At 37.9% G+C, this 27,822-nt stretch overlaps 1 protein-coding gene across 16 annotated transcripts in view; it reads left to right on the top strand.

The window, feature by feature from the left end:
- The window catches only part of DLG2 (discs large MAGUK scaffold protein 2), a 2,226,746-nt gene that overhangs the window by 1,301,341 nt on the left and 897,583 nt on the right, over positions 1 to 27,822 (top strand). For 2 of the 16 annotated variants that reach the window (XM_061119849.1, XM_061119829.1), the window contains exon 1: positions 1,742 to 2,148. The exons of 11 other annotated variants lie outside the window; for them this stretch is intronic. In XM_061119849.1, coding sequence (XP_060975832.1) covers positions 1,840 to 2,148 — 309 coding nt within the window. In that variant the 5' untranslated portion in view covers positions 1,742 to 1,839. Of the gene's footprint in view, positions 1 to 1,741; positions 2,149 to 27,822 lie in introns of those variants that run through there. 3 more of the 16 variants (XM_061119856.1, XM_061119842.1, XM_061119864.1) reach the window with 2 other exon arrangements.

Below are 27,822 nucleotides of genomic sequence, written 5' to 3'. Positions count from 1 at the left end.
TAACTACTGGATCACCAGGGAAGCCCTGAATCAAATATTATTTTCTGTTAGTCACCTATAAAACTGTTAGTCACCTCCTTCATTCCTCTACTCTTTCTTTCTGTTCATCCATCCAGAAGTGTATTTATCATAAGCCTGCTATGTACTGAGCAGGCAGTGTACTAGGTGCTTGGGGAAAAAAAAATAGTCAATATTTTTAATGGAGACCCAGACCTGTCCTTTGAACTTACACATATGAGTCATTACTAATTATCAAAGGTGTTTTGAATGCTTACTGTGTCAGGTAAAGTTATCTACCCCTTGTACAGAATTTGGGAAAGGTCTCTTTGGGGCAGCTACACAAAAAGAGGAAACATTGCTCTTCTTTTAGGATTTTTATTCACAACAATGATTACTCCAGGGAGTCCTAGTGTTGAAATGTAGAATTTATTGTAATTATGACTTTAGAAACAAGAATCTTGTCAATTTAGTCAGAAATGAGGTTTACACTGCCCCAGCACCTAGTCAATTCACTGAGAAAGGTGGATCTGATGGCATCTGATGCTCTATAAATAAGAATTATATTCTGGGACTATATCATCTTTGTTTGGTGTTGCATAGATGGCAGTTTGCTTCTGAATTAAGCCAAAATTATTTTCTTAGGAATATGTGATAAGGACTAGACGTTTTGGCAATAGATATGGAAAGTTTCAAACAAAATAAAAACTCTAAGTGCTGTAGTAATTAGCCTTTCACTTTCCTGAAAATACTACATATGGCTTCTGCAATCATGCTAAAATTTTAAAACAATCATGTCCTCTTTGGAAGGCAATTGCTTTAAATTGGATAGATTTCACTCATGTTTCAGTGAAAGAATTTGAAAATTCTGTCTTTGGAAACCAAAATACTGGATAGCAGAATTGGATGTGTCTTTCACTTTAAAATGCAGGCTCTCTCTGTGGTGAATATATTTGTTGTGGTAAAGTATTTGAAAGGAAATCCTCAGAATAATTTGGGGTAAAGAAAAACACTGTGTTAGAATCAGCCAACCCCTCAGTTTTGAACTTTGAAAACTGCTTTATTTTGAATCAGAAAGGATTAATAATTGCTCATGGTGCAAAGAATCTATGTTTGGATTACAATATATAATCCTGTACTAAGACACACTTCCGAATTTTAAAGGACTCTGGCAAAGTGCTGTGATCTCCGTGATTTTTCTGAATCAATCAGTGTTGAGTTACCTCAGGATTTCGGCCTGGGTCCTGGCAAATCTCTCTGTGAATAAGTGATTCCTGTAAACGCTGGGAATTCTTTCACAGGTTAACTTTCCCATCATCTGACACTGCTTATGCTATATTGCCTCAGCCTAGATACATCCTCTCTGGAAAGAAGGGTCCTGCTGGTCTGCTAAGAAGCTCTGTTTCCTGAGGTCTGGGTTTTGTGTGGGGGACTCAGCCAGGAGAGGGGCAGGCCAGCATGCCACATCGCGGGGAGCCTCTTCCCTGCGGGGCTCCATCCAAAAAGGGTCGGTAGCATGGTGTACAGTCTTGTAGCCCAGCTGTGTGGAGCATTGATTGCTTCTGCCTGGAGCAGGGATACTGTCAAGTTGCTCTGAGTTGAGTCATCTATTGACAAAGAGCTACCAGCCCGCAGATACCGCTGTGCGGAGCTGCTCCGGCAGCTCCCACCGCTCCCACGATGCCCTGCTCATAGCAGCTGTCAGAGATACTGAGGGATCCACGCAAGGGGGAGGGAAAAAAAAAAAAAGACTTTTTACAACTGCCTGGAAGAAAGGGGGTGTGAGCTAGGAGGCATCCCCGTGCAGAGCTGCCCAGAGGCGAGGGTGGGCACCCTTGCAGTATGAACTCACACCTCACCAGGCAGCACAGCTGCCCCCGGGGCTCCGGTGGAACGGATGCGGGGAGGAGCGCGCCCACGCTGATCAGAGATGCTCACTGCGCGTGTGGCTGGCAGAGGAGTTCTCAGGGGCTCGGGTACACCTCCCAGACCATGCCCCCCTCGGGAGCGGGGGGCCCGGCTTCCAGCAGGACCAAGCTGGTCACCCTGTGGGACAGTGTGCGGAAAAGCCCCCGCAGGACGAGCACCAAGGGCAGAGGGGCTTGCGGGGAGCGCTGTGCGTGCCCGCATGGCTGGATCAGCCCGGCACAGGTGAGCCTTTCCCCGTGACTTTGCCTTGACGGTGGGTCGGGAGAAACCGAGAGCAAGTTGGGGTGGTGAGCATGGTTTGGAAACTTGGCCGAGTCTTCGTTGCTGACTCGAGGGTACGCTGGTGTGATAAATGGTAGGCCAAGAAATCCTGTCGTTTTCAGAGGTGTCTGTGGGCTCACACCTCTGGGCGGCCTGGGAAAGGCAAGGGATGCCCCATTCAGTTTCTTGAAGTGACTTCTCCCGAGTTCAACTTCTCTAGTCCTCAGATGGTTTTACTATTCTGGTCATAGTCTTCTAGCCCCACTTTTACTGCTAATCATTGTTAACTTTTTCTATTCTGTCTAGCCGAGGTTTGTGTTTTGTTTTTAAGGAAGGAAGAGAAAATGAACTTTAATCAGATACTTTCCATCTCTTTAAATATAAAAGAACATTTATTTCTTTAGCTATGGGATGTGGTGATTTGAAGTATGCTATTCTAATTTTACTCTGATAATGCTGTATACCTTTTCAGTAATGGAGAAGAAAATGTGTTTGTACTTAATAAATTCATTTTATAAACAAAAGGATTAGAACTGGAAGCAAACTAGAGGGCGATTATACTCAGAATAAAATAATGAAACATTTCTTTTATTCATAGAAGCAATAAGGTGATTTATATTAAAAAGCACAACTCATATTCCCCTGTAACATATTTCTGAAGCAGATGTGCAGAATCCTTTAATTTGATTCCTAGCTTATTCTTGCCCCAAACCACTAGCATTTTACCAGAAGTGAGATTAGCTCATTTTTTTTCCTGCCTCCATCCAGAAGAGGGAAAACAACTTCCTGTAAATACTATAAAATATAAATAAAATGCACCTGTAATCATTGCCATAAATATAGAATTCCACTTGTAAATATTCACTGAAAAAAGAAAAGCTGTGTTTGAAGAAAAATGCTTTCTTGATTTTAAAATGATTTTAGCATAATTAAGAAGTGGATATTGATCATGAGTAAAATATTGTGGTCTGAGAGGTGTAGAGAATATTCCAATTTTAATATTATTTTTTAAAGTACTTGTAAGAATATATCACTAAATCTTAAAGCTGTAGTTACATATACATGATTGTGTATATAGCTTTTGATGCATTAACATCATGCATTTCAGCATCTGGGTTTAAATCAAGCATATATTGTCATTTTAGAATTAAACTAGTTCAGCTTGAAATAGAGCTCGATGTTTGGAAACTTTTTTTTTTTAAGTTAACGTGAATTCCAAACTGAGTACACAGCCTTGACAGTTATGAAGTCTCTATATATTCTTTTCCGATACATGTGTTTATATGTCTTTAACCTGTATCTCTTAATTGATTAGGTTTGAGTCTCTGTGTCAGGCTTACATAGGCAGAGAAGACAAATGCATCTAGCTTATGGATTTTGCACAGAGCAGTATGTGCAAACATACTTTACTGTTATAATTCTTTTATCCAAGATGTTATAAACTTTTCATAATTTCTCAAAGCAAAATCTCTAATAGTATAATAACTGTGCTCTAAAAATCTTGGTACATTTTTCATCAACCAAGGGAAACTTTTCCCTTCTCTGGTTTTTAACAAAGTCAGGCTCCTACTTGCTTAAATTTATAGTCATTTAGTGCTTTAAAGATTGAAATAGACTCTGCAATGATAGTTAAAGATCCAGTGGCATATGAGAAGGCAATAAAGTGAGACAGCCACTGTCTCCCATTATTCTTTGCATACACATTTCTATACATTTTTTTCTCTTATTCACATGTACTTTATCAATTGCTAAAAGGAGTTATCCCCAAATAATGAAGAGCCAGTAACCTATCTTTTAGGGTCTTCAATGTCATAACACTCTTCTATTACCTGTTTCTTCCACCCTTTTATTATCTGAGTCCTAAAAATGTGCTACATCAGATTGATCAGTCTCTCTTCATTCCAATCCCATGCCCATTCAAATATATTATGTTGAGTATTTTTTAATGTGTCTGTATATGCACATGTACATAGATTTTAATGTATTTATTTAAATATCTATATAATGCCTAACTACTTGTATGTATTAACATATTTTCATGTGTATATAGTTACATATATACATGCATATGCATATACACACATAAAAATTAAAGTTCTATGTTATTCTTTTTGCTTCTAGAAATTTCTAGCTGTTCTTAACATTTTTCCTCTCTGTATTAAGTATAGTTCCTTTACTTTCAATAGGTACTCAGAAATGATGCTCTATGTGTGTATATATATGTGTGTGTGTGTGTGTGTGTATTCATGTATATAACTATTTACATATGCATCTAAAAATATATCTAATACTTGAAATAGATGTGTGTATGTACTATATGCCCATGTAAAGTATCACGGAAACATGTGTTTGTGTGTATATGTGTCCATTAAAACAAAGTCTGCTTTGAGAATTTTTGGATACTATTTTTACCCCTTAAATTAACTTAAGATATCCTGTGAAATGTTTTAAAATGCAGGATAGAGGCTAGTGACAGTGAACACTAGATTCGCTGATAAGGCAGAAAGAAGGGAAGTGCCCATCTGAGAGTTGCCTGGGGACCCATGTGTGGTGCAGCACGGGCCTGAGGGCTGCTGAGCGTCTGGGAGCTGCATCCTGCCCTTGGAGATAGCCGCTCTATTATGTGGGAATCGGCAGTGTGATTTCCGGCCGCTGTAACACAGGGCCTTGGTCAGGAGTTGAGTTCCTCCCAAGGCTCTTGGCCCAGCTCCTGTTATTTGGGGTGCTGTGTGCTAACAGGACTTTGTCATTATGTTACTCCTAAGCAGGAATAAAACCAGCTTCTGTCCATTCTCAAAGAAGTTTTCACTCCACTTGGATCTGTAGAGTTAATATAACCATAATAATATGTAAGAAAATGGAAAATGATTGTATCCAGAAGTGAGTTCTAGAATGCAAGATAATAGTATTGGCCTTGGGGGGGATAATGTGCCCATTGCTGTTTATGTGGCGTCTGTCCCCAGAGCAGAGTGGTCTGGGGAGGCAGCACAAAACAGCGAATACTCAGAGACCAGGCGGGTGTTTGTTCTTTATTCATTCATTCTTCATTTATTTATTCAACTATCATTTCCTGAGTGCCTACTATATGCCACTCTGTCAGACTCTGTGGATCGATAGGAAACAAAGCAATGTAGATAAGACCCCTGCCATTATAGAGCTCACGACCTACAGTGGCATACCACACTTAACAAATGTGTCATTATGTATGCAGAATCACAGCATCATTAATCAGAATTTGGAAGTGAAGCAAAGTTCAGTGGACAGCTGCAAATTCCATAGTAAGTGTATATTCAAGATAGAGAAGGACCACAAAGGAGTTAGAGGGAAAGATCCTTTTTTAAAAGATACTGTGGCGCTCCATGCCTGGATTTTCTGTTTGTAAAATTAGGATAAAAATAGTACTTAACTCACAGGATTGTGGTGAGGAATGTTTAGCATAGTATACGTAAAGCACTCAGCACAGTGCTTACATCTAGTAGAGACTCAATAAATATTTGTGGAGTGAATGAGTGAATGAATAAATCATAAATCCACAATAAAAGTTCACTACTATTAACCTATTCCTTCATTCGTTTTACCTGTTTTTCTTGGAAGAGAAGGGAGGTAATCAGTGAAGACCTTGCAGAGGTAGTGACACTCGGACTGAATTGAATTAACTCTTGAAGAAAAAAAAAAAAAACAAAACATGCGTTTATCAAGTGGGCAAAGAGAGAGATGCTTTGGGGGCAAAGAGAACAAATGCCAAAACACATGGAACACCCTGGTGCCTTGTGGAACTGCTCCCACTTCTGTCTGCCCATGCAGAAATGGGCGGGGGTGAGCCTTGATGAAAATTCTGCTGGGTTGGCAGCGTTGAGCCCCCACAGGGTTTGAGATCTCTGCCTCTCTGTGTTTGGCCTTATGGTCAAAGAACGCTCCCAGGCCTCAGTTTCTCTGAAAGTGTTGCTCACTCAGTCATGTCCAACTCCTTGAGACCCCATGGACTGTAGCCTCCCAGGCTCCTTGGCCCATGGAATTTTCCAGGCAAGAATACTGGAGTGGGTTGCCATTTCTTACTCCAGGGGATCTTCCTGACCCAGGGATCGAACCTGTGTCTCTTGCATCTCTTGCATTGGCAGGCAGATTCTTCACCTCCAGTGCTACCTCTGTGTCTAAGAAAATTGGTTTTCCTAAACGAACCTCTGTATCTCTTCCGAAACTAATGTTCTGTGGCTCTCTCATCTGACATCCATTAATTAATGAGAAGCACTTTAGAAAGGATTTATTCTTTAGAGCTGGATAATCCGAAGTGTGAACTTACTCTCTGTGACCTCACTTGCTTAACCTCTTTGAGGCTCATTTGTCCTTTCTGTAAAATGTAGAATGATACTATCATGTTGCAGTAAACTGTAATAAGAATTGAAAGTACCCTATAGTAAGAGCCTGGCACGGGCATTTGGCACACAGGATTCGTTCACATAAAGAAACGGTAGCTGTGATGAGTAGTGGTATCCAAATTAAGTTTTTTAACCTGAAGAACATTATCCATCTAATTATCAGTATTGTGGTCCCCTCATTAAAATGTCTAGCTTGTCCACTGAATCTTCTGATGTCTCACTTACACTGATGAAGGTTAGGCTAGGCAACTGCCCAGAAACACTGGGCACAGTACCACATGATGACGGGATAACATTTTGTCCTCCAGGATTCTCAGAGGGTTACAATGGTGTCCACTATGAAAAAAAAAAACAATCATGTAAAATAGAGTCATATTGATGAACTAGCATTTTCGTAAGCTTGTATTCAGAGGTAGGTGATGTTAGATTTTCTCAGTAATGTATTCCTAGAACAACTGCATTTGAAGTGTTTCGCCCAACTCTGTAAATCTTTCCTAATAGTCCCTCTATAGCTCCTCCAGAAATAGCAGTTTACAGGAACTTGAGAGCAGAGAATTTTTCAGTCCAAGGAGTAGGGTTGCCTAGGCTGAAATCTCAGGCTCAGCTTATGCCCTGTTCGAAAAGATCTGACAGTTGGTTTGAACTCTGGGCTGCTGCTACTGATTCCTTCCATAGAGAGTCCCTTAAGGAAGACTAAGACTTTTTCATCTTTGGAAAACACCAGCAGTCTCCAGGCAAGGGAAGAATAAGAGGTATCACAGAAGGAATGAAAGCTCTGAGCCTTCCTTAGGCAGATCTGAAGCTCAACACTCCTGGCACCCCTGCTTCTGGACGCTGACATCAGCAGAACAGTCTTACTAGGGCGGGACAGGAGAGACACAGTACAGAGGGCGGAAAAGAAAAGAGCAAAGATGGCAAGTTTTATGGAGCACTCACAATGCCCACCATGCATGAAGCATTGTGCTAGGGTCTTTACATTAATCATTTCTTGGAATTCTTTCAAAAACACTGAAAGAGTGGTGCTGTAATTCCCATTTTTTAGTTGTGGAAACTGAGGCCAAAAGTAACTTGCTCGTGTGACTGACAAAGGCACAACTGATAAAGGCAGAAATAGTTCCAAGTTCTATCGAGCTCCTTAACCATTCTGCCACACCCTACAGAAAGACCTATTTGAGGTACAATGGAAGATAGAGTACCCTCAGGGACTTCTTTAATTCTTCAATTCGAATGGAAATTTCTTTAAGTAATTGGAGTGCTTTACGAGGTTGGTTGGACTGCCACCTCCTAGCAGAAGCCCAGATATCCCCATTCTATTTCATTTTCTGGTCTCAAGAAGTCTGAGTTGGTTGAACCCTTAAAGAGCCCTTTGCCCTCTGGTTAAGAACTATACTGATTGAAGCAGTGGAGTCAATTTCCACAGTACTGATACGCAACTAAGGTGTTTATCTTAGAAAGACCACATCATCAGTGGTTATTTGCAAATAGAATTCCGTCTTGCCATATTTGTGGTAGGAATCAGGAACCATGTTTTCTAAACTTAATATAAGTAGAAAATAGGAGTACTGTAGAGACTGTCTTACTTAAGTCCAGGAATATAATCTCACATTGCTGAATGAAGGTGAATATCATGCATAGTCTACCTACCTATGCATCTATTCTGCCAAGAATCAAATATCTCCCATATAGATGGTGGTGTGTGTGTGTGTGTTTGTATATATACACACATATATATACCGCCATTTCCATTGACTGTCCTCTTCATTTTTTTTAATATTGTTTTATCTTTTACAAATGTAGTGTCACTTATTTTATCCTCCATTCTCTACATTCATTCCTTTAATTTCCTAAGGGCATGTGTATGTATATGTGTGTGTGTGTGTGTGTGTGTGTGTAAATCATGTCAGAGCTGGATGGGGATTTAGAGGTCATCTACCATATTTTCCAAAGAACCTGAAACCTAAGTACTGTCATTGTCAGTCCTTTTAACATTCCTGAAACCTAGAAAAGTTAAAAGACTTGCTCAAGGTCATTCAGTTTGTGGCAGGATCGGCCAGTGTCTGAACTCAGGATTCTTTTTACTGTTTCAAGCAGCTTTCCCTCTCTTGGCCCTTACTTGCTCCTCTCTGTGAAGTGTAATTACTGACAGAAAATTATTTAGCATGCAATTTGTTGATAATGCAGTGTTGGACATTATGCAAAAAATTGCATAAACCTAATTTGTACATTCTTATAATTCAGACCACAGTCCCCAGAGAGATAAGGAGAGAGACAAGCCATTAGAAGTCATTTTAGAAATGCATGAGGGACTTAGTTACTGATAACGACAGGAAAGTGATGCTGGCATTTAGGAGAAGGGGCCAAGGATGCTGAATGCACTATAATGTGCAGAGCAGTCCTGTACGATAATGACCCCATACACTACATAGTTTTTAACATTTCATATTCTTGTTTTTTTTAAATTTTCTAAAGTCAAATTCAACTTTATAGACAAAGTGTTTTCTGAAAAGATTTAATAATAATTTAATATTCTAGGAATGTAACTCCTGTGTAAATCAAGGAATCATTGCACTTTGTTCTGTTGGGAATTTTATCAGGATTTGATTCCTAGTTTGGAAAATCCCTTCTTGAGCAATATTTCTGCTCCTGATACTTACGCCATCAATACACCTCGCCTGTATCAGTTTACATTTCTAAATGTCACCTACAAATATGTAGTAGAAGAGACTTGAGGATCCTTTTTATAGATATACAACCAAAAGATTTTGAATAGGTAGCAACTCATGAAATATAAATATTTCATCAAATTTAAGTAATGTTTTTAAAAAATATTTCATTCGATTGCCATACCATATATTTATTTTTAAAATGTTTCACACAGTAAGAAATCTGTTTTGTGAAAATTGTGTGAAATTATTTATTTTAGAGGTTCCTGGTGTTTGCAGTATTACTTTGACGTTGTCGAGAAGGTCATTTATACTCAATTTCCCTCTAAGTACTTAGGAACCTGGGATTTATTAATATATATTCCCTATTCCTCATTTTTTATCAAAGGATAGAGTTCCAAGATCTGTTGAAGTACTAGAAATCAAATCAAATGCATACCTGTACATGAGGGGAAGTTCCAAGTAGGGATAGAGAGAGAATGATTGATATGTAAGTAGGCAGGCAGATAAACTTCCCCAGCGGCCTGCCCTATAATAAAATAGGGAATTATTTTGACACTGAAGTTATAAAGTCCAATTTATTTGCAAAACTATGACTTTTTGCTTTTTCCTCTTTAACCACCAGCAATCTTGCTAGATTATCTACATTTCAGCTAAATTATTTCCTTTGCTGCCTTATTATATGCAAATCCATTATTACTTCTTCCAACACTAATTTTCAATCTAAGAGCCATCCTATGTCTGTTCTTTTGCTGTGCTTCATGTAGGATATAACTGGTGTCTTTATTCCATTTAAATCTAAATTTATTCATTATAAATACATGCCATCATTTGACTACTTTCTTACATTTTCAAGTATAGTTGGGTTCACAAATTGCCATATTGAAAACATATTATTTTAATATAAAGTAGTTTCTTTGTATTTCTTCTTTTACTTCAGTTAGGCATTATTTTAAAAATACGTAGGCAGTTGTATTATCCATGAATTTTATTTCAGATAGATAAAAGGTATTGTAAAATATATACTATAAAATGGAAAAACTGAGTAAAATTGAGAACACTGGTTAGATATTTGAAATTGTTATGTGTCTTGTTACATGTGTGCATTTAGCTTGTCTTCCAACTAGACCACAAGTCAGCAAAGTATAGCCTTCAGGTCAAACCCAACTTGCTACCGGTTTTTGTATAGCCTCTGAGCCAAGAATTTTTAAAAATACTTTTGGTAGCTGAAGAAAAGAAGAACAATAAACTTAGTATAGTTTTGTGAAAATGATGTGACATCCCAATTATACTATCTATAAAGAAAGCTTTATTGGAACACAGCCATGCTCACCTGTTTACATATGATCTATGGCTACTTCGATGCTGCAACTGCAAAGTGAAGTTGTTGAAATACATGCTGTAGGGCCAGAAAGCCCTAAAATATTTACTGTCTGACTCTTTTTAGAAAGTTTGCCAACCTCTGCAATAGAATTTCAGCTTTCTATTTTCTTCTAATGTAATGTCCCATTCTGCCTAACAAAACCTATCTTATTTAAAAATCTGCTTTAAGCACCCTCCTCTTTAATCCCTTCCAGCTGGTTTGAGTTCCCCAAAACTCTTAGTGGTGTCCTGCACAGTTAGCAGTTACCTGGCATGTGGTTGGTTGTTTCTTTCTCAGTATCCTGATCAGAGAGTGAAAGTTTCCTCATAGACCTAACTTATAGTCTCCAGCTGTTCAGTCATCTCTTTTTGACAATTTTTTAGTATCGTTATTAAGTTATGTTTTTGGAACTAGACTTCTCGGTTGCTTTGGTGACTGTGGAGAGGAAAGATGGGATCGTTTCTACCTTCATGTCTAGCTGGTGGTCATGCACAATTCACCTGTCACATTGTTTCACTGTTACTAAGAAGTGTCTGCCTGACTAAGCTGAACTCAATGAGAGCACAATCTGTTTATTTATCCTTGTTTCCCCAGTAACCCATCCTGCAGCAATAGGTCAGTTTGCTATAATCAATCAGTAGATTCATTTCTGAATGAATTTTAGCATGGGGCCTTGTATATAAAGGTTTTAAATTTTGAATTTGATTTATTGTTATTATTACTCATTATGCAAGTGCCTTAAGATCAAGAGTGACATCTTCTGCCCTTTAAGTAGCTCTATGTAATAACAAACAGATTTGAACCAAAAGTTGTTAGCATAGATTCATCATTTTGCGTATTGGTCTTGTTTTTAGTTAGACTCAGATTCTTCTTTTTGGTGGTGCTCGTGAAATATGGGAATCACACTGTTCAGAAGTTATGTTCTGCCTTCAAGTGGGTCATGCCGTTCAGTGATGGAAGGTACTGACCTGCACTCTGAGAGGACAAGCAGAAAAAGAAAATCTGATTGTACAGTTTCTTTGTCTTACTTAGGAGTCACTTGCTGTTTAAAAGGTTGAAATAATGTTTGAACTACTATTTTATAATTAGTTTTTGTACAGTCTCTGGTAGACTGCATGACCTTTTTTCTCCATCATTTTCATCATTAAATATAAGTGCTCAGAGTAGAGTAGTTGGCATCACACATTAAAAATCCATAACTGAACACATTTGCACTTTATTCTGATAGGCTGTATGATTTAGTTAGTGGGCAACATTGTTATAGTTTTTCAGTAATTACTTTTAAAGTGAATGGAATTTAAAATTATATAAATAATTCCTAGATTTATACTACATTTTAGAATGATTAACAAATATATCTGCTTATGTCAGACTGGAAAAATAGTCTTAGAAAATGCTTTCTGATTCTGTTTTTATAATGGTCATTCATTTCTCTGATATTTTATTTGTTCTCCATCACACATATTATTTCACTTAACTGCAATGTTTTAGGTTTTTTTTAAGACTGTATATATATTTCATAATGGTTTGACTTCAAATATTTTTTAATAAAAATAAAGGCTAAGTGGATAACCATAAATTCTCTTAGTTTAACAGTGAGCGTTTATACTACTTGTTAAAAATAATTTTATTATTTGGTTTTGGTGTCCGCAAGTCTGTTCTCTACTAGGTTCATCAGTACCATTTTTCTAGATTCCAAATATATATGCATTAACATGCGTTACTTGTTTTTCACTTTGACTTACTTTACTCTGTATAAGAGGCTCTAGTTTCATCCACCTCACTACGACTGACTTGAATTCATTACTGTTATGACTGAATAATACTCCCTTGTGTGTATGTACCACACCTTCTTTATCCACTCATCTGTCAGTGGACATCTAGGTTGCTTCCATGTCCTGGCCATTTTAAATACTGCTTCAGTGAACATTGGGGTACATGTGTCTTTTAAAATTGTGGTTTTCTCAGGGCATATGCCTAGGAATGGAATTGCGGGGTCAAATGGTAGACTTATTACTAGTTTTTCAGAGACCCTCCATACTGTTTTCCACAGTGGCTATATCAGTTTACATTCCCACCAACAGTGCAGGAGGGTTCCCCTTTCTTCACATCCTCTCCAGCATTTATCGTTTGCAGATTTTTGATGATGACCATTCTGACTGGTGTGAGGTGATGTCTCATAATTAGTTTTGATTTGCATTTGTCTAATTATGAGCAGTGTGGAGCATCTGTTCATATGTTTATTGGTCATCTGTATGTCTACTTTGGAGAAATGTCTGTTTAGGTCTTCTGCCCATTTTTTGATTGGGTTGCTTGTTTTTTTCTGATATTGAGCTGTGTGAGCTGCTTGTATATTTTGGAAATTAATCCTTTGTCAGTTGCTTCATTTGCAATTATTTTCTCCCATTCTGAGGGTTGTCTTTTCATCTTATTTATACTTTTCTTTGCTGTGGAAAAACTTCTGAGTTTTATTAAGTCCCATTTGTTTGTTTTTATTTCCATTAATCTAGGAGTTGGGTCAGAGACTTGCTACATTTTATTTTTGACATAATTTTTAATGACTACCAAATGTCACAGTTTCTACAAAAACACATGCCATTGGACATTTAGATTATGGTATTATTGTTAATATAAATAACACTGAAGTAAGTGTTGGTATACATAAACCTTTGATCAGTTTTCTCATGAGGATACATTTTCAGAGAAAGAATCAGTGAGTCAAGGGTGTAAATGTTTTTAGGCTTATAATGTTTAGTCATTCAGTCATTTTTTTTATTCAACAATTAATTATTGAACAGTTCCCACATGCCAAAACACTGTGTTAATCAATGCAGACATAATGGAAAACAGAAAATGATTGATTCCTGTCCCATAGAGCTTAGTTAATTGCCAAATTACTTCTAAAAGAACTTTACAAGTTTATAGTCCTCTCATTCTAGGAGTGTGAAATTATTTCTTTCCTCCTGTACTCTTGATAGTTTTATCTTTATAAAACACAATATATAAATTTGGTAAGTTAAAAATTTCATATCATTGCTTTTTTATTTGTTTTCATTAGTTAATGACCGTGAATACTTTTCATGTGATTGCAGTAATTATTGGACACTATTACAGCATAGGTGGAGTAACTAGTGCCGGAATACTTGAGGTAGATAAGAAAAATAAAAGACGTCAAGGGTAAATTTCAAGATGTATTTGCATCATAAATACAGTGGTAAAGAATCCACTGACAATGCAGGAGATACAAAAGATTCTAGCCCTGGGTCAGAAAGATCCCCTGGAGTAGAAAATAGCAACCCACTCTAGTATTCTTGCCTGGAGAATTCCAAGAACAAAGCAGCCTGATAGACGATAGTCCATGGGATCCCAAAGAGTCAGACAGGACTAAGCATGCACACACACACACACACACACACACACATAACATCTTCTATAACACCTACTATAATAATAATACCCAGTTGGTGATTTAATACATGCTTAATTTGTTGACTGGATGGATGTTAGGATGGATGGCTGGAAGGAAGGAAAGATATACAAGTAGCTCAGGAGTTTCTGTTTACAAGTCCTGGTAGGAGAAATTTCCACCTTCTATAAATAGAGCAGGGTAGTTCTTAACCATCCTCATGGCTCCTGTCACATCACTGTAAGTCTTCCTCATGTCTGTTCTCTGGAAGGAGAAGAGCTGAATGTTCTTTTTTTCACTCTGGTGTAGGTGAGCAAGATTGAACTGAGTGACAGGTGAAAAGGTAATTAGTACAACAGACAGAAGTAGACAGACCTTCTGACTATGTCAATAGAGAATTTGCTGAGGAGTGCTGCTGGGCATTAAATTGACAGGAAGGGATGTTGAAGAGGAGAAGTGATCTAACAGATCAGATGGGAAGGGAAATATTCTGCAAATGTCATGCCTATCTTATAGTATGTTTATATATGCTTAAGAGTTCTATGAAATTTGTATATAGACATATTCAGGGTCCACATATTTTAAAATGCAGGCAGTCTGCCCTGAAGGTCAAAGCCATATCTTAGAATGATGGTATGAAGTTGTATCCTTTAAAACCACACCAATTTTACATTGCTGAAACCAATATTTAGAATTAAAGTTACATACCCAACAAGGCTGTGAACTCCTCTTATCAAAGATGGGCACCTTCTAACTGTTCTAAAAAAAAATCATGAGGTCAGCCTATCAGTAATATGAGGGCAGCTGTTTTCTATTACAACAGAGCACATTCATTTTCAAAGGACTGAATGGAAAAGTGACAGAAAAATAGATGGAGGATTGTAACTGTAAGTAGATTAAGGCTTTCCAGGTGGCTCAGTGGTAAAGAATCCCCCTATCAATGCAGAAGACTCAGGTTTGATGCCTGGCTTGGGAAGATCCCCTAGAGTAGGGAATGGCAACCCACTCCAATATTCTTGCCTGGAGAATCCCATGGACAGAGAAGCCTGCAGGCTACAGTCCATGGGGTCACAAAAGAGTTGGACACAACTTAGTGACTGAACAACAACAAAGTAGGTTAAAGACAGGAAATCTTGAGTTTATGAAAAAGCCTAGCATAATTGGGAGTTGCTTGTAGGCTTGTAATTATTAATTTTTGACTCAATTATTAATTGAGTCAAAAACAGGTATGAGTTGACTTTATGATCCCCATCCCTTTCTGTGCAGAAACTTTAGACCACTTTTCACTACTTGTCTTTCCTACCTGGACTGCTCTCAAACCTCTTTTATAATTAGCTCAGTTTACCATGTCAGAAAATCAGGAAGTCATCTCTAGCTGCATTACCTTTTTAACTCACTAATTAATTGATGACTAATTGATATAATATAGGAGATGGCAACCCACTCCAGTGTTCTTGCCTGGAGAATCCCAGGGATGGGGTCGCACAGAGTCGGACACGACTGAAGTGACTTAGCAGCAGTAGTGGGCTTCCCAGGTGGCCCAGTGGTAAAAATCCGTCTGCCAATATAGGAGACACCAGTTGGATCCCTGGGCTGGTAAGTTCCCCTGGAGGAGGAAATGGCAACTCACTCCAGTATTCTTGCTTGGAAAGTCCCATGGACAGAGGAGCCTGGTGGGCTACAGTCCATATGGTTGCATAGAGTCAGACACGACTCAGCACACATAAAACAACAACAAATTGATATGTAGAATTCTTTCAAATATTTTCATATTTTACACCCCCATTCTCAGTGCTTGATATAGATATGCACTATCACTCACATAAGCTATTTGCAAAAGCCAGTGGCCTCCCAGATACCTTCCATCCATTCGAAGTGTTTTTATTGCCAAATTTATGTTTATAGTCAGTTCCGTTCACATCACTCGTTGATGTAAATAATTTAACAACTTCAGATTATTTAAAGTAGTGCTTCACTTTAAGTGTACTCTAACTTCTGGAGAAGGCTAGTATGTCTGAAAATGTTAATGAATGGCCTCTTGGAATTAAACATGTTAAGCAATTGTTTATTTTTTAATTGTAGGGTTTTTCAAAGCCTGTGGGGTTTTCTATCTCCCAAAGGCGTGTGAAGTGTGTAGCACATTTCTTAGATGTGTGTAATGATTAAATTCTTTTTTCATGGATACATCTTTACCAGCATCTCACGAAACACAGTTTGCCAAATACCAGTTTACAAAATAAAACTTGTTTCCCTAGCAAAGCTTGCAAGTCGTCTTCAGTTTGGCCCCAGCCTGCGTTTCCATCCCCATCTCCAGCCGCTCCTATTGTGTTCTGGTCACACCCAGTCATTCACTGTTCCTGATTCCCGGAAGCCACCATGCAGTCTCCTGCCAAATCTTTCCTCATGCCTCACTCTGTCTCCGGTGACTTTCCCTGTTTCTGTGTTTGATAAAATCCCATTTATCATTCAAGGATCATCTCAAATGTTCTCTTCTTTAAGCTTCCCTTTCTCCGTGCTTCCACAGAATGTGGTATACACACCAACTTTTCACTTAGCATTGTGATTTCTCACTGTCTGTTTCATCTACCATATTGGAAGCTTTGAGAGAATACAAAGTATGCCTTATTTATTTCTGCCTCTTAGGATAAGGCCTGACATATTTTTTTGAATAACCTAAAGAATGATATCTTTAAAAAATCGGTGAAGAGGAAATAGTGTTGTGTTAGGCAAGACACGCTGGACAAGTACTTTTTTAGGTAATAAATACTGTGATCAGGTCCCTGGATCCTGTGTTTGTCTCTCTTAAATCCCAGATAACAATTCTGATAAGTGTCCAGAGGAATGGGACTAAGAAGCTGACTCAGATTGGTTAAAATATACCTTTCATATGACATCAAATTATGAAGAAAATCATTGCAGTGAAAAATATAATTGTCAGATGAATTGAAACACCCATGACCATAAAAGTTCATCTGTTTATTCATTCACAAAGATTTATTGGTCTATTGATGCTCAGACCTATTCTAGAAAGTTGAAAATATAGCAAGAAATACAGTTGGCAACACTTGGAGCTTATATCGATAAATAAATGAAATTAACAAGCAAACAAAGACAACTTCAGATGGTGGCATACTATTAAAAAATAAACTATGACAAAGTGACATGGAAGATAGGTTGGTGGAAGTGGGGCTTCCTTAGATAAGACAGTAAAGACTTAATGAGGAGGAGAGACTTGCCTTGATATTTAAAAGATGAAAATACAAAGAGAAGAATGTCATGGCGATCTTCACGTGGTGTTACAAATAAAACAATAGCATGTTCAAGGACACTGTGGTAGGAACAAGTTTGATATGTTCCTGCAACAGAAGAGGGTGAGTGGAGAAAAGAGAATATGCAGAGGAGGAAGGGCAGGGATGGAGGTTGGAGCGGTAAGGCCAGGTCATATGGACTTTGGAGAGTATGGGAGTGAATCTGAGTTTTATTCAAAGCTCAACAAGAAGCCATTGGCTTATGTTAAATAAAGACATGACATCGTCTAGTGTACATAGTGAGATGAGCTCGGGAAGGGAAGGGCACTAGTTAGAATGCTGTAGAATAGTATTTCCAAAGGAGAGATTTATGGCGGCTTGACTGAGCATCTGTGGATCCACTATATGAGTTGAGGACCTATTCTGTGCATAGAACAAAAAGGTGGAGTAACTAGTGCCGGAATACTTGAGGTAGATAAGAAAAATAAAAGACGTCAAGGGTAAATTTCAAGGGTACTGGACTTCTTTCTTTGGGGAAGGTCAAGCCATCTTCAATGTTCATTAAGTATTTGAACTCAAATATTCAGACTCCTTTCCACTGCGTAGGGGCCTGGATTGGCAAATGAAGCTTAACTCTCTGATTTCCCTTTTTCTGTGCTTTCCTTCTTTCTGGGTGATATAATTTTTCTTTAGAGTGAATAATATGGTTAGTTCTGCTGGTCTGAGTGTTCTTTCATTCCCTTAAGGTTACTTTGCATGTCTGAGTTTTGGTCTTATTAGGAGGAGCATAATTTACCTCATATTTAATTCGGAAATTGCAAGGGTATCTTAAAGTCCCCAGATACTGATCACAACTTAATAGATCATGGCCCACCAAATATCTGATCTTGACCCCCTTCTTCCTCTTCAGTTCTAATCTTGACCCCACTCTAATATTTTCATGAGAAAAATATTCGGGATTTAATACAATTGAATACATTGGATAAAGAAATAATTGAAGAGGGTCATCAGGTAAAGAGACTTTAGATGAGATACCAAGGAGAAAGGAATCATTTGACCCTAATGAAAGTATTTTCATTTTTTAGAGCATATGGTTGAAGCATATGGTCTCCTTGCCCACTTTTATCTTACTTTTCATTTGAACTATGAGATCACGAATATATCCCTGGAACACCACTTATTGGGTTTATTAGACATTGCCCCAAATATGAAGGAGAAATTATATAGGATATTGAGACCATTTAAAATGGAATCTTGTCTCAGTTTCTTACCATTAAACTTCAAATAACAAAAGAGTGTCATAGGCATATGTTCATTCTGAATCTTTAAGAGTTGATGCTGGTTATGTTGCTAATTAAATTCCAAAATGACTTTGAAAAATGAAACATTTTTCTCAGAGTTACTCTTCCTTTAATCCTCAGTTTGATTTCAAGACAGTAATGTGTGAGTTTTATTTTGGGGAATTAACTTCAGCCACTAGGAATTTCAAAGGATATTCTCTTTGTACATTCCAGACTCATTGACTAAATTGATGTATTAGGTGGGCCAAAAATTTCATTCCTTCGGTGAATTCATTGTTCAATAAAGTTCTTGGTGAAAATGAAAAATGTCTTTTATTGTTACTTAAAACTGAGGGAACTTTTTGGCCAACCCAATAGAAACTGATAAATCATATTCTGTAATATCTGAAAGTGTCCTCTTACCATGAGATGCCTGTAGGTATCATGGCAGCAACCTGCCAATGTCCATTATCCTGTCACTAAAATTGCTGTGTTGTTGACCCCATAGAGCACTAGCCTTGATAAGAGTGCATGAGCAGTCTCCTAAACAGTTCTTTGTTTCAGATCAGTCTGTTAACTGTATATTGCAAGGACCACGGTTTAATTCATACCTCAGCAGAAATCACATAGTGACAGGCTATGTTAAGTGATCTGTCTCTTCCAATTTGGACTCATGCTTGAATTTCATAAGTCAGAGAAAAATGAGTGAGTCTGCTGCAGTGGAAAAATACAGAACTGGAAATCAGGAAGCTTGGGTACTAATAGCAAGGCTACGCTGGATTCTGAATCACACTCTGGCAAGTGTCAGAATCTTAGGGTCTACCTGTCAGTTAGAGGAAGTTAGAGTAGATTTTAAAGAAATGATTAATACATTTGACTGTATAAACTCAGATTGATTAATGATGGTCATATGGACCGTGGTGCTAAGGACGGTGGGATTACATCAGACCCCCCTCAGGAAAGAATACAGTAAAAATTAGCACCATCAGCCATGAATTAGAAGGAAAAAGTGTCAGCCTAAATCTCTAGTTTCTTTGATAGCCCTGGAATTCAGTGTTGCCATGTGCTTCATGGAAATGACATAATTACAATAAATTATTATAATAGTTACCATTTGTGAAGCATTTCATATGTACCATTATTTTAATTTAACCTTCAAATTAATGCTGGAATGTAGATCACCTCATTCCCATCTTATATATGAACAAATGGACTTTAGAAGCAAAGTAACTTGCCATAGTTCATACATTTAACAACTACCAGATTTATGGTTGGAAGTCAGGTCTGACTCCAAAAGATCACTCCTTTCATTGTTCTCTACAAATTCATATGTAATCCTGCCATTGTTGATGTTGACTTGATTTATGAGAGGCTGGTAAGCATGAAGTTGTCAGAAAACCAAACTGACTTAGGTCACTGCATACTCAAAACATAATGATTATGGATTTCGGCAAATTTATTAGGTTTGAGAATGAAGTTGGAACAATATAGTTTTTAAATTAATTTATTTATGGATGCTCTGGAAATTGTGTAATATTTTTTTAAACTTCTTAAGACTTCATAGTTCTATAATAGGAGTAAAGGTGTCAAATTCTGGAATGAGGACAGCTTTTCAGTCTCCTTTGAAACTTGGATGACAGTTGAAGATGATTTAAGGGTAACCCTAACTCCCAAGCTTTAGGGTCCAGTGTGGCTGCTGCAAGTGTTCTGACTAGGGGACGGATCTGTCTGTCGCTTGTCCCAACACAGTAGATGACATCCAGTAAGTCCTTAATAAATAATTGCTGAAGGAAGAAATATGATATTGCATTCTTATGTTTCATCTCTTATTTCTAAGAGATGTTCTTCAAAAAGCTAGCTCAAGTTCCCCATTTTTGCTTATGCAGAGTAACTTTAAGATATAACCCGTATTACTCAACAAATTAAAAAGAGTGCTGGTTTAGCAAGATGAACCTGGACCAGAGTTAGGCAGGCAGCTGTGATTTTTCAGTCTGGCTCTCTATCCACTAGAACTCGCCTCCTATCTGGTTACAGGGTTACATCATTGGATGAATCATGCCGTGTGTTAATCTTTCCTGAACCCTTTATGTCCTCGTCTGTTATGCAGGTGCTATTATGGCATATTCGTTTTCTTTGAGGATGGTATTACAGAGAGGGAGGGAGAAGGTGGTATTTTACAGGAGGTTTGTATCCTTTTTTTCCCTGCAGAACATCTTACTATTGCATGATTGGTGAAATCTGGCTTGTCTTTTAGACAATGTTTTTTAAATTAGGTGTGATTACTTCTGATGAGTTCTAGATTGTTCACACAATCATCTCTTCATTTCAGCAGCAGCTGAGCTTGAGTGCATCCCTTTTACTGGAACTCTCATTATGTGCAGCTTCTGCCCCATCCGTCCCTGCCCCCTCCCATCCTGGGCCTTTATGATGTTTTAAAATTGTGATTTCAGAGTAAGGTATGTTGGTCTTTTGTCTTAGATTTCTTAGATTCTAAGGGAATTTTGCAGTCAGTAGTGGATCAGGGACTAAATCTGTTCACAAGTATCTTACCAGGAGTATTGGAACAGTCTTTAAACTGACCTTTTGGCTCCAATGCATCACAAAATCCATCCACTTCAAGCTGCCAGAATATGTTTAATACCCCCTCCTCCCACGAAATGCCTGGTCATTTCTCCGCTTCAATGGCACCACGCTGCTCGTAGGGTAGAGTCGAAATTCCTTAGAGTGAGAGAGAAGCCCCAAAACCCACTTACTGGCCAACTTGAAACCTTAAAACCAATTTCTCTTCCATTTACCCTCCTAAGTACATTACTATCCTGAGAAAAACACTATCACATTTTGAATTCATTTCATAATCTCGTTTCCAAATGTCATTCGCTATCAAGTTTGAGGATGCCTAATAATCACTACCTCTTAAAAAATTGAAGATTAAAACCAGATAATATAGAGGTTCCAGATTCTGATAGAGAATTTTAAAAAATCAAATATATTACTATTTTTTTTTAACATTTATTTATTTATTTGGCTACACCGGGCCTTAGTTGCGGCATATGGGATCTAGTTCCCTGACCAGGGATTGAACCTGGTCAGTGCATTGAAACCTCAGTGCATTGGAAGCATGGAGTCTTAGCCACTGGACCACCAGGGAAGTTCCTCACGTTTATTATTGATAAGAGCTAGATGGGAGGAAATGGCTGTGGCAGGCAGAAAATGAATTTACTCCACACTGCCAGCTTCTATAGAGGCACAGTCTGCCTCGCTGAGCTTGTCTGACAGCGAGAGGATGCAAGGCTCCTGCAACATGGCAGCTCCCGAGAGGAAGGAGTGAGTTTGCCACACCCAGTTCCTTGTTATAACCGTAGCCTGCGGAAGACTTCCTTCTATTGTAGGGATGGAGAAGGAGACCCAAAACATTACACTGGGGAAGTCTTTCCCCCTGAAACCATTCATCTGAGCCTGGGAAATCTTTTGTCCCCTTGTCTTTCTGTGGAATTCCAGCTACCCCTGCACATCCAGCTTCAGTGACATTTCTTTTTGTCTATAGGTTTCTCTGGTCTGCTTATTCCATATCTCCCCTCAACCCCCTAACCAACTTGAGCACGTTGTCTTCCATTACATTCCATATTCACTTCATTATAATGTAGGATGTCAGTTTAGTGAAATGATTAGCTCTTCTGTGAAATCCTGAAAGGCAGGAGCTGTGTTTTGCCTCACCAATGCAGAGTGAGTTTAGAACCTTAATAAATAGAGATGTTTCCTAAAATACTTCAAAGGAAACTGAGTGAAAATGACTTACTTCAGTGACCACTGGGGTGGAAATGTGTCCCTGTTAACCCATCTGATCTGTTGAATAACCCTGAGAGACTGAAGATCCTACTCTCATTTTGCAGATGAAGAAAGTGGTTCATAGAAGGATTTTACCTAACTATCCATGAAGCCAGTATTCAACCCCAAGTTGACCTGTTGTACTTAGATGAGCCCCTTATATCTCCCTGATCTTTGGGTCATCTGTAAACCCATGAATATAATTCAGAATATAAATTAAACAGATATAAAGGTCATTGCATGAGAACAAAAACTTATGCTCATGTTTTTTTAAGCCTTTTAAAATAAGTTTTTAAATAGGTAAGAGGAAGTATGTGTTTAGAAGTTAACATTTTAATAGTGACATGTTTAATGTTTTCACTGAGGAGATGTTATGCCCTGTATCATTTAGAATATATAATGTAAGTTACATGACATATGAATGGGTAGCCCAGGTAGCTAGCCTACAGGTTACCTATCCATCAATATACTTAATTTTAAAATTTGTGCATTGCTCATATAGTCTTATTTGGCAGTATCCTTTCTTTTTATTCTGAACTCATTAATTCTGTATTTTAAAAATATTTTTGTCTTTTCCCCATATATCTTATTGAATTTATGTCTTTGATATATATATATCTGAGCTCACCAGCTGACTTCCAGTCATTTTAGTCAATATTCAGTTGTATATGATAAAATCTACCTCATCTTCAAAATACTCAGAGTAAATTATAAGAACTATGGGATTTTCCTGGATCATTTCCTTAACTGGTTGCTAGCAATTTTTTGTTCAGTGATAGGACAATAATAACCAGTGTATACTGAATGCTAACCATGTACCAAAGAGTAGCTGGCTAAGTATGCATTTTTTCTAGAAGTCTTCATCAACAACTATGTCAGTTAGTCACTCATTTTCTCCATTTTCAGATGAGACAACAAAACTTGCGAGAGAATTTAAGCGACTTACCCATGGCAACACTGACTGAGTGGCAGCGTTAGAATTCAAGCTTTTGCTGACTCACTCTCAAAACTTGCAGTTTTACACTGTGTTACCAAAAGCATAATTCTCGCTTTCTGGAAGCTGAGCATTACCTTTAGGGAGAGACAAAACTGAATTCTGTCTCTATAAATAACAAGTTCTGAAATCCTGGGTGTGTTACGCAATCTCTCCCCCACTTCAGTTATTTGCCTGTTCAATGGGTACAACGCCTATGTCATGTGCTGTGTGTGCTTAGTCATTCAGTCGTGTCCGACTCTTTGCAAGCCCGTGGACTGTAGCCCGCCAGGCTCCTCTGTGCTTGGGGATTCTCCAGGCAAGTATACTGGAGTGGGTTGCCATGCCCTCCTCCTGGGGATCTTCCCAACCCAGGAACTGAACCCAGGTCTCCCTCATTGCAGGCAGATTCTTTACCGTCTGAGCCACCAGGAAAGCCTATATCATGAGGTTACTTTACTAAAAGACTTAGTACAGAGGAAGCTTAGTGCTAGACCTGTTATTTGGTGGATGTTCAGGAAATGCTAAATCCCCTTTGTTGCCTTCACACAAGAAAATAATCATCCCTATGTTTCCAAAGTTTGCTTGCTTGCTTATTTATTTATTTATTTAAACCCCTAAGGTCCTTGGTCTAACAAGGATTATTATTTCCATTTTACAGATTTATATTTCTTTACAAGTAGAGAAAAGAAAGGCTCAGAAAAAGTCAGAGGGCTTAGTTTTGGTTATACACACCTTGTAAGGAACAGAGCAAGGGCTTTATGTCTCTCATTTCTTTTTAGTACACAATATTTGCCTCTCATAAAACAAGTAAAGTGAAGGCAGAAAGAAGGATGTCGATAAAATCTAAAAGGTTCCTATATGAAAGAATATTTTGCAGAAAAGTATTTGTTCCCTCTTCTTTCCCTTCTATCCCTTCTCTCCCTGAGAGGCAAAAGTGTGGAAAGAACTTAGGAAGGAAGAGTATGATCCATTAGGAAGATTGTTCTCTTTGCTCAGTGAAGGCCATAATTGAGTTGACATTTAAGAGTATTTACTTATTTCAGAGCTGCAGATACTCAGCCTTTAGCAAAGACTGTTTTGTAAAAGGCTAGAGACTGCATTGCATATTATGAGAATGAGTAAACTCAGTGGCTCAGATTGATCTTGCTGATTCTTGTTAATGAAAAGCAGCAAGTCCCCTTATAAAATGCCTTGCTAAGTTATAGATGTGGTTACCATTCCCTGTTCCCTGTTGACCATCCAGAAAATGGCAATTTGAAATAGAGTTTCCTTCTTTGATCATCACATAGCACCCTAAAATACTTAAAACATATCAACCAGAAGAGGAAATGATAAACACAATCTGCTCTTAATTCTGTGGTTTGCATTTAGGCTTTCCGAACATTTCCCTTCCTCTTACTCACCACGCAAGTGAGGCAATCACGTGTGGATGCATCATCTCCCATATTTGTCTAGGATTCTCTCCTTCCTTCTCCACTGGGCTCCAGGAAGTTGGAAGGTGATATTAAAAGGTTGCCTGTGAGTTTAGACCTTAGAGTAAAGGCTCACTTATTTAGAAGAATAATTTGCTCCTAACTCTGGGCCTGGAAACATTACTTCTATTCATGTTAAGAGAGTGAGTCACATCACATTCCCTTAAGAGCTGGGATGCAGAACCCATTTTCCTCTATTGTATAAAAGACTTAAATCACAGTTTCTTCTTCAGTTCCCCACTGTTGGTACAATGTGGGATTTTTCTGTATTAAGAAAATAGGTCAGTAAAGTCCAAGGTTTGGTTGATTTTTCTGACTTTCGTAATTCCATCACAATAGCTTGGGCAAATATTCTTTAATTCCAAGACTGTAGCTTTACCACGGAAGTAATGTCACCTAATGACTGTGCTTCTGTTGCCTATTTTTGAAAGGGCAGCTCTTTTGTTACATTTGAAAGGATTTAAAAATGAGAAACCTAAGGATTAACTTTTTAATTAGATATAATGATTAGAAACTCTTCATCACAGCGGTTTTCCTTTCATTATAAAAGGGAAGTTGACAGTTTCTGTTCAATTAATGTTCATTGAAATGTTTTTTAAATGAAACTATTGCTGAGTAGAAGGACATCAGAAAGCATATGACATGATTAAGGGCCTTGCTTTTTGACATTTTTATGGGCAAAGACTGCTGATTTAAAAGCATTTGTAAAGTTCATAAGACATTATATTTCTGCACATGAATAATATTTAAGTCTCAGTGCTTATAAAACTGAATATCACCAAATTTCACCCCACTATAAATGTTTGCAATCCTCATGTTAGCTGACCTTTGATCACATCAACATAGTTCAGTGAAATCAAATTTACAAGGCTTATTTTGGTGACATCCATTGGTGATGATGGTATTGGCTTTCAACTTTAGAAGAGTTAACACTGTTTTGACTTAATAGTTTAAATGTAAATGATTTGGTTCATTTAATTTAAGGTTTTGCTATTGATGTATTATCATTCCATATACAACTTCATTTTGGAATGAATAGGCCTGAACCTCATAAGCGATGAGAATAAATACTTTTCATGACTGAAACTTGGATTTATTGCCTGTTCTGGCCCCAAATCACTTGGTTCTTACACATAAATCCTATCTGAACTCTCTGCATCTGTAGTTCTTACCCCTCCAGTTTCTTAACAAGTAAGTGTAAATATTCTTTCAATAATAAATATTCTTTTCTTATATATTTTTATTGCCTAAAGTACCAAACAGATATTTATCATCCTTACCCCAAGAAGCCTTCTGTACTTTCTCCTTCCTGACAACATTCATGATATTAATAGTAATAATGATAATGTTGGTGAGAGCCAATGTTTATTTACTGTTATTTATTTAGCTCTCTGTTCTAAGAAATGTTAAATATAAGTGATTCATTCAATCCTCCCAATGATCCCAGGAAACTGATGACATTATTGTTCATTATTATTATTATTCCCAATTTACAAGGGGGAAAACTGAGGCTTGGTGAGTAAAAATTATTTACTGAGTGATTTCCCCAAATTTACTCAGTAAATAGTTAATGCAATAGACACAAATCCATGCATCATCCTCCAGCAAGATCTTTTTAGTATTTGGTGTTCCCTGCCTATAAGCTTTACTATAATCAGGAACTGTCTTCCTCTCCACACTACTTTTTTTTTTTTAATCCAAACACCATTCCTTTACTTTTTCATATACCTTGCCTGCCCCTTGCCTGCCTTAGTAATCCAAACTTATCTCTTATTGGCTCTTACATGATCCCAGTTATCTCATCAGGTAAGTTGGAAACCTCAAAGTCATTGTCAATACTCCCCTCCCCTTCCATGTGAAATAGACCAATAAGATATTTCTGAGTGAGAGAGAGAGAGAGAGAGAGAGAGAGTGTGTGTGTGTGTGTGTAAGAGAGAGAGAGAAATGAAGGAAAGAAAAGGAGAGGGGGAAAGATAAAGGAGAAAGAGAAAAAAGAAGTAGGAATGGAAAAAGGTGGGGAAGGAGAGAGAGAGAGACTTAGGCAAATGCTGACTAAGACATGTAGTCACTACCCAGTGGAGACTTACTGATTAGAGGGGAAAAATGAGAAGACAGACTCCCAAGGAGCTTTACTTTAGGGCCATTTTGATATCTTAAAAGAGTTGAGACAAAAGTGAATCTGTAAACAAATATGTGTGTGTGTGTGTGTGTATATATATATATATATATATATATTATGGTGTTAATGGAGCAAAATATTTTGAAGACCAATGCTTTAGTTCTGCCCCTGCCCCTGTCACTGTCTAAATTACATAATCATAGGCACATCATTTTGGGTCTCAGTTTCCTGTCTGTAAAATGGACACAAATATCCCAGCCTCGTAGGATTGTTGTAAGAATCAAAGAAATACTTATATGATGAGGAAAATGTAATGAAGATTAGGTTCTTGAAATGCTTATGAATTATTAAAATGATAAGTATCTGACTTACAGACAGAGCTTAGTAATACACAGAAATAAAAATACGTTTAGTCAGAGAAGAAAGATAATAGCTAACGACTATTTATTGGGTGCTTATTTTATGTTGTGCTTCCTTGGTGGCTCAGAGGTTAAAGAATCTGCCTGCAATGTAGGAAACCTGGGTTTGATCCCTGGGTCAGGAAGATCCCCTGGAGAAGGGAATGGCTACCCACTCCAGTATTCTTGCCTGGAGAATCTCATGGACGGAGGGACCTAGCAGGCTGCAGTCCATAGGGTTGCAAACAGTCAGACATGACTGAATCAACTTAGCACACATACACGCTGTATAAATCCTGCTTTTTAAAACCTTGGAAAATAGACGAGTACATTAGGCATGTTGAAAGTGCAATTTAAAAGAATTTCTCTTTCCAACTGAGATTTTTCTGCTTAGCTGTACTTAAGCAGCATGGAAATAAAAGATAATTTTAACCCAGTATCCTGAGAAGTTCCTTCATGTTCTAGTTTATTCAGCAAGGCTTTCATTAAGATCTGGGTATCTTAACCTG

This window comes from Dama dama, chromosome 2 (genome assembly GCF_033118175.1).
Source record: "Dama dama isolate Ldn47 chromosome 2, ASM3311817v1, whole genome shotgun sequence".
In the NCBI taxonomy this organism is placed as follows: Eukaryota; Metazoa; Chordata; class Mammalia; order Artiodactyla; family Cervidae; genus Dama; species Dama dama.
Note: the sequence above shows the minus strand (reverse complement) of the source record. Positions and strands in the feature narration are given on the sequence as shown.